General features: G+C 36.4%; 1 protein-coding gene across 2 annotated transcripts in view; it reads right to left on the bottom strand.

The window, feature by feature from the left end:
- The window catches only part of LOC111093154 (zinc finger protein 385C-like), a 477,561-nt gene that overhangs the window by 89,063 nt on the left and 375,402 nt on the right, over positions 1-13,096 (bottom strand). Inside the window, exon 7 of one of the 2 annotated variants that reach the window (XM_038579627.1) lies at positions 1,905-2,568. The exons of the other annotated variant lie outside the window; for it this stretch is intronic. Coding sequence (XP_038435555.1) covers positions 2,557-2,568 — 12 coding nt within the window. The 3' untranslated portion in view covers positions 1,905-2,556. Of the gene's footprint in view, positions 1-1,904; positions 2,569-13,096 lie in introns of those variants that run through there. 2 annotated transcript variants of the gene reach the window in all.

Raw genomic sequence — 13,096 nt, 5'->3', positions numbered from 1 at the left:
GGAAGACAAGCCTGAGCTGGGAGCATCTTCAGGGATGGCTTTAGGGTCAGAAACCTTCCTCACCCAAGGTCGTGCCCTGCAGGGGGTCACCCACATCAAATGTCTGATGGAGAAGGACATAGAAATGCTAGACCATTTCAGCCCAATGAAAGAACAGTTCTTCCAAGTTGTTTCAGTTGGAGCTTCTGCATGTGCTTAGACCAGGATCAGAACTTAAGTACTTCTACTGCCAAACCCTGCTTCCTGCCTCTTCTTTCTACAAGCGTTGATAAATCTGAATCCATCTCAGGCTCCTTCCCAAAGAGCACAATTTGTGACATATGGCAAGTTTCTTTACACGCCTGTCACATTCTCAATCCTTGCATTCTATTTTATTAAGATCATATATAACTAAAATGCTATTATTACTATAATCATCATGTAAAATGAGCATTCTTTTTTATTTAGCCTATTAAGTGATCACAAGAAATGCTTAGAATGAAAATAAAAGGGTATGTGAAATTACTGAGTGCTTACTATGTGGTAGGCTTATTCTAAGTATTCTTTTGGTACCAACTATTTTATGTTATCCTCAAGCAATGAAGGAAAGGGACAATTTGGCATTCAAGGTCATTTGAACAAGGTCATACAGTTATCAGAAAGTATCAGAACGGAGATTTTGAATCTGCAAATCTGGTCTCAGACTTCCTATACCGAAATTAACGTTGAGATAGTTTAATCCAGTGGTTATCAGATAGGAGCATGAACAGGCATCAGAATCACATGGAAAGCTTGTAGGAAAACACAGATTGCTGGGCTCCACTCTCAGAGATTTTCAATCAGCCAATTGAGATGTGGCTAGAGAATTAACAGTTCTATCAAATTCTCAGGTGATGTTGATATTGCTGATCCAGGAACACACTTTCAGAAACACTGGTTTAAAATAACACTACAGATATCCTCAATGTATCCGGATGTGATATTAACTGAATCAATTATCTATGAATCTAGACTGTTTATATGGTCACCAGCAAAACGAAGTAAATGGGTATGCTACTCTGTTTCCTTAGCCACTTATGATACTCCAATTGATATTGTTTGCATGTAAACAATGGAGTTAAGCTTAGATTAAAAATTAATGCACTTTGATTTTTATGGCTTAATCTAGCTTTGCAGTAAACAACTCAAAGATCTCAAGAAGTCTAAGGGATAGAGGACTTGTAGTGGTGTTCTTCTTTAATCTTTCTTTAACTTCACACAATTCTTTATGATTAAAAAAAGATTTTTAAATAAGCATTTTAATTTTATAATTGAGGAAGAAAAAGAAAAGGAGGAGGAGGAGAAGTAGAAAGAAGAAAACAGACCAGCTAGGCCATTTTACCTCTAATTGAATATATATCAGTTCTGCTATAACACAATATATGCATTTTTCAAAATTGCCTCCCTATATCAAATTGGAAAATAAAAATCAGAGGGATTATGGAAATAGGGGGAAATAATACTCAAATATTTCCTCAGTGACAAACTTTTTAAAAAGATATAAACCTAACAAAAACGGTGGCACAGTTTTACATGTTAAATGGTTAAAAATGCATAAATACTGTAATAAATATATCACTCTATCTTTAAAAAGAGGTGATACTTGCTTATAGAAGGAGTGTCAGAATCAGGCTGCTTGCAAAGTGTTGGAAGGAACATTAAACAAAAGTGCATGTGAAATCGTAACACCCAATGCCTTTGGCTGTAGCTCATTTTCTTCCTCTCCATACTGGCACTGAACATCACCGTTATAAACCGATCTCACTTTTAATAATAAAATATGTTCTTTATTTCTTTGAAATATAGATGTTTTGAAGGATGCATTTCTTTATTTATTCATGAGAGACAGACAGAGGCAGACAAGGCAGAAGGAGAAGCAGGCTCCCTATGGGGAGCCCCATGTGGGACTCGATCCCAGGACCCTGGGATCACAACTTGAAACGCTCAACCACTGAGCCACCCAGGTACCCCTGAGGGATGCATTTCAAATTGATGCCTCTATCATCAAAATTGAAAAGTTGATCTAATGTATACCTTCTACTTCAAATTCGTCCCCCTCAGATTTCTCATATGCACTAATGGTTTGGCTCAACAGCTGAAGACTCTGGAGATTACAGCAATGTTTGAAACCACGAAATCAACCACAAAGGCACTGAAATGAGCCCCTTCCTCAGGGTTTGGCAATTTTGGGTCTTCACATATAGTGCTTTCTTTACGATTGTGCAACACATTTCCAATTCTTTTTCAGTTTGCTCTTCAATCCATATTCTCAATTATTCTTCCCATTTTTTTCTAGTTCCTAAGTCCATGTTCTTAGGACTTTGCAACACTTGACGTTTTTCTTTTATTTTTGTGTCACTGTGATGTTCTACTGTGTACATTTCTTTACAGCTGAAGAGACAGCAAATGTTGCATTGTTTCTTCCAAAACACTTTATGATTTCAGGCTTCTCCTAAATACCTAAAGATTTCCTGTTTCACTCACTACTGGTGTTTGGATACAAGAAAAATTCAAATCTGGAATGTCGAATGGGATGATCTACATTGGTATCTATAGAGAGAGAGGAAAGAAGGTATATAGATAAGATACACACATATATACTGTACAATGAGAGCATATAAATGAGAATATTAGGAAATTAAAATAAAACCTAATTGAGTAACACACACAGTGAATCAAGACCAAGGTAGCTGGTATTTGCTTGAAGGCTGTGCACACGTGTTGTTTTATATATTGTTAAACAACACAATTTACCTGGATACAGTTAGGTGTGTTCACTTCATGTTTCTCAGGAATGAAATTATATATAAGCAAACATGAAACTTCCATTATACTCAAATCGTTCACTAATATATCAATTGCATGGAATGGAATTATTTTTTCCAAAGCAAGCATTATAGCAGAATTGACTATATATGCTGATGACTGGATATGATTATAAAATATAAAATCATGGAAACAATGCCTGTTGGAGAATAAATATTGAAGGCATGGCTTGGATTAGTTGTATGGAGTAGCATCTTATATTACAGTGACACTTATTTTAATGGTATTTTCCATGCTCGTATCTTCTGATTGTATGATAGAGAATTTATTTTCCTGATATATACCTTGAAGTTAAAGACTTGGATTTCTGCCTTCTTTTTGTGGTATTTCTTAAACATTTTACACCTTTGGTTTTCAGCAAGTGTTAAGAATCAATTGAAAGACTTTTACTGACATGATTTAACTAATATATCCATTAACATGATTCTTATCTCTAATTTTACATTCAATATTTTCTTCTAAAAATAGTATGCTTTGTTCCACCTACTTCCATAATTTTAGAGACTAGAGACCAACATTTCATTACCCCATATTATCCATGAGAGAACTGAGAGGTAAAGTGTTCTCTTCATTCACACAATTGTTCAGAGAAACAGCAGGATTTGTAATATAGACCTTTCTATTCACAACACTGTGGTTGTTTATATTAAATATAGTTTTGTTCCTTATTGCAAGTTTCACTCTCTGATACACCATATACACTCTCAGGATAAAAGAACAAGCTTTCTGGAACTCTGGAGCAAAGAAAATCCTTTCTCAAACTCACTGTCAGTTTATCTGAGCTGGCTTAACATAAAATCAATCCATTCTCAAGAACTTTTGCCTGACCCAGCCATGCTTAGCAGACAAAGAAAGGTATTTCTGCACCCTAAAGTGCAATGTGTGGAGAAAAAAGCCATTTCTGGATTCGGAAAAAAAAATCAACAGACCTGGAACAGCTAGGCATAACTAAAAACACTTTCTGTGGATTTCCACATTTCCACCTTCTCTCCTTCTTTGGACCACATTTCCCAAAAAGATCTCCCTAAAGAGTCAAGTACATACATATCCAAGGGTTTTTCACTCATTACAAAAGGCATAAATAGGCTACTCTCTTTGGAGTGAAAAAGACTGGCACTTCAGTAGGAATTCTGTTGATTTGTAATGATGTGGCTAGTTCACCTCTCTGAGGATTTCATCTGTAGATGAGAGATCTACTCTTGGATTATTGTAAAGTAAAATAATATATTTTACTAAGTAAAATAATATATTAAGTTTACTAAGTAAAATAATATATTAAGAATAACTGGCACACAGTAGGCTCTGAAATGTCATAGATATTATCACTACTTCTACTGAAAATAGCACCTTCTGGGTAAGTAGGTAAGCTCCAGAGCCTGACTACCTTGAGTTTGTATCTAGATTGCCACTTTCTAGATTAGTATCTTTTCTCAAGTTCTTTAAACATGTCAAACATCACTTTTCTTATCTACAAAATGGGGGTGATAATCCTAGTACTTATTCTATCAACTTATTGTAAGAATTAAAGGAAATAACATAAGTATTTACAACTGGGCTTGTTATTATTATATCCTTTACCCACCCACCTTGGAAATTTCTTACGTGATCTTTATGTTTTTCTCAATAGCACGAAGAACATAGAAAATTAAGCTTAAGTTTAGCTACAATTATGAGAGACAAACTATAAAGAGAAAAGAATACAAAGATCTAAGGTTGTTTTTTTTTACTAGTTTCAGTGCTATTTCTTCTATTTTTTAGTTTAATCCTGATCTTATTTTATGACAGTGTGATTTTTTAAAGTACAATAAATAAAGTCTAGAGTTCTTCTATGCAAAATCTTGACTATGTAATTTATAAATGCATTACATGCCTCACTGACCAAATATACCTCATACAAACAATTGGAGCATCTGGAGAATTCTAGAAAAAAAGGAAATTGAAGCATAAAGGGATATACTGAAAGCGGCAAGTGAAACTGTGGGTGCATAAAGCTACACTTTTAGATAGGGAGGCAGTTTTATGTTTGCAGTTAAAACTTAATCTACCATTATAACTCAAACCCAAGGTCTAATAGGATAGAGGAGGTACTGTGTAGTGAGGGCGAGACTTTTATTCATACACAAATACCAGGCGGGAAATACAATGCAATTATACAGAGAATTCCAGGCACAATAAATAAATGCGCTCTCTTGTTAAATTTGCCTCAATGTGAAAGTAATATTTTAACATTCTGCTCTCAGCTTTTCAAATTGATTCCTTTTACTTGTCTTACATTCTTTAAACAAACAACTGCATTAAAAAAATAAGTCATTTCAGTTGTTGAGCAGTTAGTACTAATATTCATCTTATTTGAGAGTCAAAACAAGTTTAATGCAGGTATATTGACATCTTAATAGCTCCTCATAAGGTAATAGCTCCTTAGGAAAAGTAAAAAATAAAGGGATGGATAGTACAGGAAAATCTAACATAGCAGGGTAAAAATGTAGTAAATAAATGCTTTTTGATATTTTGAATTCAGGTATGATAGTATACAATATTTTAAATTTTTTTTTTTAATTTTTATTTATTTATGATAGTCACAGAGAGAGAGAGAGAGAGGCAGAGACACAGGCAGAGGGAGAAGCAGGCTCCATGCACCGGGAGCCTGACGTGGGATTCGATCCCGGGTCCCCAGGATCGCGCCCTGGGCCAAAGGCAGGCGCCAAACCACTGCGCCACCCAGGGATCCCAGTATACAATATTTTTAAATAAAAATCTTTATAGAAGTCATCAACATAATTAAGTTAATCAGAAGTTAAACATAATTTTCATTAAAATACCTGTAATACTATTAATACTAGTATGTATGAAAGACAGCATATATCAGGAAATGTGCTTAAAAGTTGCATATAATTTTTTCTTTTAATCTCACAATGATTTTGGTGTTAGGTTTTATTTTTATCCCAATTTAATACTTACAGAAATGAAATACTGCTAAAAGTCAAGAACCCTCACAAAGGTCACAGCAAAGTTAGAGGAAGAGCAGAAACAAAAGATCCTACCTTGTCTGATTTACTCTTAAAGCCAACTGTAGTCTGAACTTGTGTCCCCAAAATTCATATGTTCAAATTCTAATCCAGGAATGACGGTATTAAGAAGTAGAGCCTTTGGGAGTGCTTAAACCATGAGGTCGAATCCTTGTGAAAGGCATTAGAGCCTTATAAAATAGGCACAAGGGAGATCCATAGCCCCTCCAACCATGTGAAAACACAGCAAGAAGTTGCCAGCAATGAGTCAGGGAGAAGGCCCTCGCCTGACTATGCTAGCACCATAATCCTAGAATTCCAGTCTCCAGAACTGTGAAAAATAACTTTCTATTGTTTTATAAGCTACCCTACCCAGTCTGGGGTATTTTGCTTTAGCAGCTCAAAAGACTAAAACAACCTCTAATGCATCTCAATTTTCTTCTGTAGTAACTTTTAGTTAAATTATACCAGAGAATATTTCAAAACCTTAAACCTTTAAGGAAGTGACTTGCTTAAACCCATTTTAACATTATCTTTCTTTTCTTTTTACAACATTTTTAAAATAACTGAATATAAACTTCCATGCCCTCTTGTTGTTATAGTCAGCCTCACTTGATTGATTCACTTCTCAAGTGTCTGCAGTATACGATCTAGTTAAAGCAAGGTTTATGAATTTTCACTCATGCCTCTTCAATAACCAAACCAACCTAGTCTTTACTCAAAATAATCAACACAAGCCTAGTCGTTATTCAAAACTGACTTGAGTTGTGAAATTTCCTTTCTTTTTTTTAAGATTTTATTTATTTTTTTTTATTTTATTTATTTTTTTTTATGAGAGACACAGAGAGAGAGGCAGAGACACAGGCAGAGGAAGAAGCAGGCCTCAATGCAGGGAGCCCGAGGTGGGACCCAATCCCAGGACTCCAGGATCACACCCTGAGCTGAAGGCAGACGCTTTAGCCACCAGCCACCCAGGGATCCCAATTTCCTTTCTGCTCAAAATCATGTATACTTTTACTTTTCTCACTTCTATCTAAAATGCTGTTTGTAATTTGTTTCCCATTTTTTCTCAGTTTATAAGCTATCTTCTGATTTCATTTGCTTTTCTATTAAGTCCAAAACACAGGAATGCAATTTCAGTGATGCTCTGTCTGCACCACAACCGGACTTAGACAAAATGTCTGGGTTTGGATTCTAGCTCTACAATATGCTATGCTTTTGGTCTTGGGCAGTTAAATTGTTTTTGAAATTCAATTCCTTCATCTTTGAAAATGGATTAATAACAGTATATAAGCCTGGTAAAAACAATGTCATGAGATAAACCAAGTGAAGTATATTGGCTAGCAAATGATCTAGTATACAGAATACCTTTACCAGGTATAACCTTTACTAAATCTACTAGCTTGCAAATGGTATCCTTTTTGTGTTCTATTATTTCAAGGATGAATCTGTATCCTTATTAACCGTACTTTCTTTAATATCTTTGAGAGCTAGTTTGAACTTCTCAGAGGAATTTGTTGAATACTCAAGAGATGATGTTTTCTGTCTTCTTTCTCCGAAAGCACTCTAGAATTTAACACTCGACATTTTAGTCTTTATTTTTTTCCCCCAAGACCCACTCATCCTTGGGTCTTCTTCACCTCATCAATATGTTCAGGTCTTTATCACTCTTCCTCCTATTCAGTGAAATTCCAGTGACCTAAATACGTTTTACCTAAGGGTTGGCTTTTCAAGGCAGGTTCATACAAATCATAGATCACACATGATAGCCAACTATAATAGAAATGTGAAAATCCAGATGCATATTTTCCCTTTGTAGAAGTCTGTATCTATCAGCTGTACCTTCCAAATTGGTTTCAGAATAACAGAGGAGTTTTAAACAATGTGTATTAAGTTATCTTAACTCTTTCTAATTCTTTCTTTCTTCTTGCTCCTCTAACTGGATGAATTCCACTGCCCTGTCTTCTACTCACTGCTGTTTTCATCTGCTTGGTCTAGTCTGTTCTTAAACCCCTCCTCTAAACTGTCTGGTTCATTTTTTGTATTCTTCAGCTCTGTGGTCTCTGTTTGGTACTTTTTAAATATCTTTCTCCTCTTTGTTGAAACCCAGTGATTCATTTTCATGCCTTTCTTTCCTGAACCAAGTGAGCATCTTTATGCCTGCTATTTTAAAGTTTCAGGTAAATCGTGTATCTCCATTTCATTAATATCTGTTTCTGGAATTTTATCTTGTTCTTTTGATTACAACACATTCCTTCATTTCTTCATTTTTCCTTACTCTGTTTTTGTTTCTGTACATTCCAGTATTGACAAGGTAGTCTTGTGTAGATGAATCTCATCAATCAGCCCCGTCCAATCTCCTGGTTGTTTCTCAGACCTTTGTGATCATCTAAAATGTCTTCCCTGTTCAACTACCCAGGAGATGACAGTGTGCCAAGACTCATCAACATCATGAAGAGAAGGGTCACATTCTGCACCTAGAAGGCTGAGGAGAAGCAGGACCCTCAGGCATCAGCTGTAAGAGTATGCAGTTAAGACTCTTCCATGGAGAAACTGGGACATGAGTATTTTTGCTTGCTTCTCTATTCTGAGCTTGGGTGTCTAGCTGCAAGGGGTACTCCTGTGGCCATTAACAGCTTCGTTTGCCATTGGCATGTGGAACTCATAAATGTAAATCCCGTTGGCTATGTGGGACAGGAAATACTGAAGCCTATCTCTTGGTCAGCAGGAACAATTCTCCTTCCATGTCATTACTGAGGCCTTGGAACAGGCTAGAGAGAGAAGGTGGAAGTTATTTCTGGCAGCTTCCTTGCTCTGTGGGGAGGACTGTAACCATCCACTACACACATGTTATATTAGAAGCTTAATGTTTAAGCAGAAGCTTTTAAAGTTTATAGATCGACCTCTCTCAGGGAAAGACTGAGAAATGGGTAAGTTTTGCTTGCTCCCTGAGCCCTGGGGTAATAGCTGGTTAAGGAACTCCTTCCTTTTTTGCTACATTTCTAGGGAACTTGTGTATGTAAGTCACACTGGCTGTCCCAGCCAGGTGATTAGGAGTCCCATCATTCAGGTGGCACCACAAAAGTCAAAGCACAGATGTTTATATGTGCTCCTTCCATGGAGATACTGCCAAATGGAGTTGACCTGATGAAGACCACACAGGAGGTGTCTGCCTGGTTTCCCCAGTACCCAAAGAGAATCACAGCCAGCCTCTAGATGTGTACTAAATTAGAAGCATGACCCTCAGGCCATAGAATTCAAAGTACACAAATACACTCTTTTTTAGGATAAGACTGGGAAATAAGCAATTTTGCCTGCCTCTATGCTGAACCCTGGTAGACTGAAGTTACTAGTGCTTGTGTGTCCAATAACTACTGCTTTCTTTGTTTGCTGTAGTCTTGTAGGTCTCATGGATGCAAGCCTCATTGCCTTTCAGAGCGAGGTGTTTTGGGGCCTATTCCTCAGGTGTGGGAGTCTTAAAAGTCAAAGTGCCAAATCTGGAATCCAAACCTTTCATTCTTCAGGGAGAAACTCAGGTTTCCTCCCACATGGCATTGTGTCAAGGGTGGGATTGATGGCGAGTGTGTCTCTGCTTGTCCTACCTGTTTCCATATGGATATTTTCTCTTTCACTTAATGTGTAGGAATCTCTCAGCTAGTTTCTGGATTTCATTCAGGGGTGAATTTGCTGTTTATAGTTGTACATTCAGTGTGTCTGTGAGACTGAACTGGGAGTTCAGGAATCTCCTAGGTCCCCATCTTGGATGAACCCCAGAGAACTATATGGTTTTTCTTCTTTTTCATTTTCATCCAGTCTGCCAAACTTTCCCTTTTAATTGAAGATTTAATCTTTTTTCATTTAATGTTGATATGATCGAGCGTAAGTTTTCTGCTTACATTTATTTTCTAATTAATCCCTTCTTTGTTCCTATATGCCTTCCTTCCTTACTTATCTTGGGTGATCTATTTTTAATAATCTTTTAACTTAAAGTGTCTTTTTAGTTATGTCTGTGTCTATTTAGATTTGCTCCACAAATTACTATATGATGTTTAAAATCAAGTCTACCTTCAAATGGTATTATATGGCTTCCAAAATAATGTAAAAGTTTCATGAACTTTAAGAGATCTCTGTTTTATATGCTATCTGCCAGCTTTTTCCACTGCTGGGGAGCTATGTTCGCTCTCCATTCCCACCCTTAATTTTTGGCTCCTTGAGTGATATATACCCATTTTGTTACCTTGCCATCAGTCTTCACAGGACAATTACACAGTATTCAATAAAGCCCAGAGTACCTTGAGGAGAAAGTCTCTTAGCCCTCTGACTCTTCCTTCAGTTTTTGACATCCACTTTTTTGTATTTCATGAGGACACAGTATGCCATGGAGATCTTAGTTTTTCTTCCATATCTTTGGCCTTTGGTGACTCCACGGTCTTACACTGTAGAGAGGTCCTGAATGCTTCAAAGAAGATCTTACTCAGGTCTTAAGCTCTGTCTGCAGTCATAGGTGTACTATCCTTGGGATGCAATGAAAGTTAGAAAAATTGGACAGGTGACTTCAGACTGACTCTGACACTTGAACTCTTTGGGATTCCAACCCATTACATGAATCAACACATGGCTATTAATATTCTCCTGCTTTCCTGTCAATGTTAGGTTTATCTTTGTAATTTTCCTGCACTGCAGTGGATAAAAGCAGTCTCTATTAAACATGGCTTGTTAGTACCAGAATTCAGTTCTTATATTTTTCTTTATGCTTCCAGCTCTGTATTTTTTTAAATATTTTATTTATTTATTCATGAGAAACACACACACACACACACACACACACACAGAGAGAGACAGAGACAGAGACAAAGGCAGAGGAAGAAGCAGGCTCCATGCAGGGAGCCCGACGCGGGACTCAATCCCGGGTCTCCAGGATCAGGCCCTGGGCTGAAGGCCGGTGCTAAACTGCTGAGCCACCCGGGCTGCCCATGTATTTTTTAATATTAAAATTCTGTGGCTTACATGGCTTGTTCAGGTAGAACTGACAATCTTCTGCTAATTCTGGTGATCGAATTTCACTTAACAGTATACGTTTAGGTTCTCTTCAAAATCTACAATTAAATATAATTAATTGTTCATTTTTACTGCATAAACCATATTATAATAATCCTAGTACCTGGAAACCAAGAGGTGGGGGATGGGATAATTGGGTGATGGGCATTAAGGAGGGCACTTGATGTAATGAGCACTGGGTATTATAAGCAACTGAAGTATCACTAAATTCTATCCCTGAAACTAATAATACACTATATGTTAATTAAATTGAATTTACATAAATTAAAAAAATCCTTGCACCTAATTTCAGACCCATAAAGTGATTCAAAATATGTGCAACCACCCCCAACGATATGTTGACTCCCTATACATGGCTTATAAACTGTTAGCTTCATTGGGATGGAAATGTTTTCTTCAGTTACTTTCCAAGGAAATTGTTATAAATAAAACCTGAATTGACCTTTTTTATACTTCTTCACTATACTTTTTGAGGGCTGTATTGGGCATATCTTAAGTGTCTCTTCAGATTTTGTTGATTTTATCTTGTCCTGAACTCCAAGCTCCTCATTTAACCACAGTCACTACTACAGTGGACCTCCTCTGGACAGGCCCACTCGAGTTGGCACCAAAACATCTCTTATATTTCTGCTTCTCCTCTACTTCCTAATTCCACTGAGAATCTGTATTACAGGGACATATATCAGTATATCTGCCTTCCTAAGTATCTGCTAAATGTTCTGAGTTAAACATTATCCAATGGGAGACAGAAAATGAAAAAGACTCAAGAAGATAAGGAACAATTTTCCCTTGAAGTGTTCCATGCAGAGACTACCTATGGCATTTGCCCAGAGATTTATAAAATTGCATCTGCTGAGCCATTAAATCTTGTTTGTGGCTCTATTATAATGACGTGGCCAATGTCTCAACTCAGCATCTTGTATTTTCCACAAGCTCTCATTGCTTCCCTTTTTCTCACTCTCACTGTCCGGGATTTTATCTCCAAAATAAGACTCTAGCATGTATTTTTGCCTCTATTTCTGGGAAGCTGGAAGAACATAGTGGTTAATAGTGGTATCAGATCAATTTGGCTGTGCCTCCTCCTAATGGTATAGTTTTGAAAATCACCTTATCATGCAAACATTAGTTTACCATTCTGTAAATGAAAATAATACTAACAATCACCTTCTTGATTAATATAAGGCAGTTGAGAAGCCCTAGATAGGAGCTAACTGATGCAGGCTGACTGGTCAGCCTCCATGTACCACTTGGCTCCATTTCCTATCCTTTTTCCCAGTTCTGTGAACTCACAATCATAACAGATGGTGACAGACCCCAGGAAAGACTAAAGCTTTAGGGGTGGTTGGAGAGAGAGGAATTGAGAGTAGATTGCAACACTAGTGCTCTGAGATAGCCAGCTACAAGGAGGGCAAAAATCGTACTGAAGAGAAGGAAAATGAAGTAGACATGCAGAAAAAAAATGTAGTTACAAGAGATCATGTGATGAAAACGATAACTGACATGATTGTTGATGGCTTATACTTTGTAGTTTATGGTCCCGGCAAGAATCAGATATTACTGCTCTGGTTTTCCATATGTTAACCCAGTCTTCCTATTTTCCGGAAGCAATTTTGCAACAGTTTTCTATTATTTACAATCAAATTATTGACATAATTTTAATATGTTTCTGATCTTAATATTTTTTCCTATCATAACCCTATTTAGTTCATTTTGCATTTATATGCTTGAGACAATGTTTTTATAAAATATTTTTCTTTTTGTTTTAAGTACAAAGTCACAAACATACAGACATATAATAATGGATTATTACTAAGGCTTGTGAAGACCAGAAGTATGTATATTTAGGTAGAATTGCCTGATAATCTCTAAGCATAATACCTGACATATATTTGTGTTCAATAAAGTCTTAGTTTAATTGAATTTAATGGGATTTACAATATGAATATTGGAAAAAACTCAGAGACTTCATTCACTATAGAATTTGCTAAAAATAAATACATCTTGCAAATGCATCAGTAGCTGAGATATAGAAAATATATCTATGGGAACCTAGTATGTGTACATTTTTGATGATTTTGTCTGAAGCTTGGAAATCATCTTTTAAATGTGAGCAGATGTCAAAAATGTTGTAATTTTTATATTAACACTCAATAAAAATATCTTTCTCTCTTTCTTTCTCCAAAAGATCA

The sequence above is a fragment of the Canis lupus genome, chromosome 29, assembly GCF_011100685.1.
Source record: "Canis lupus familiaris isolate Mischka breed German Shepherd chromosome 29, alternate assembly UU_Cfam_GSD_1.0, whole genome shotgun sequence".
In the NCBI taxonomy this organism is placed as follows: Eukaryota; Metazoa; Chordata; class Mammalia; order Carnivora; family Canidae; genus Canis; species Canis lupus.
The sequence above is the reverse complement of the archived record's forward strand: the minus strand, read 5'-3'. Positions and strand labels throughout refer to the sequence as shown.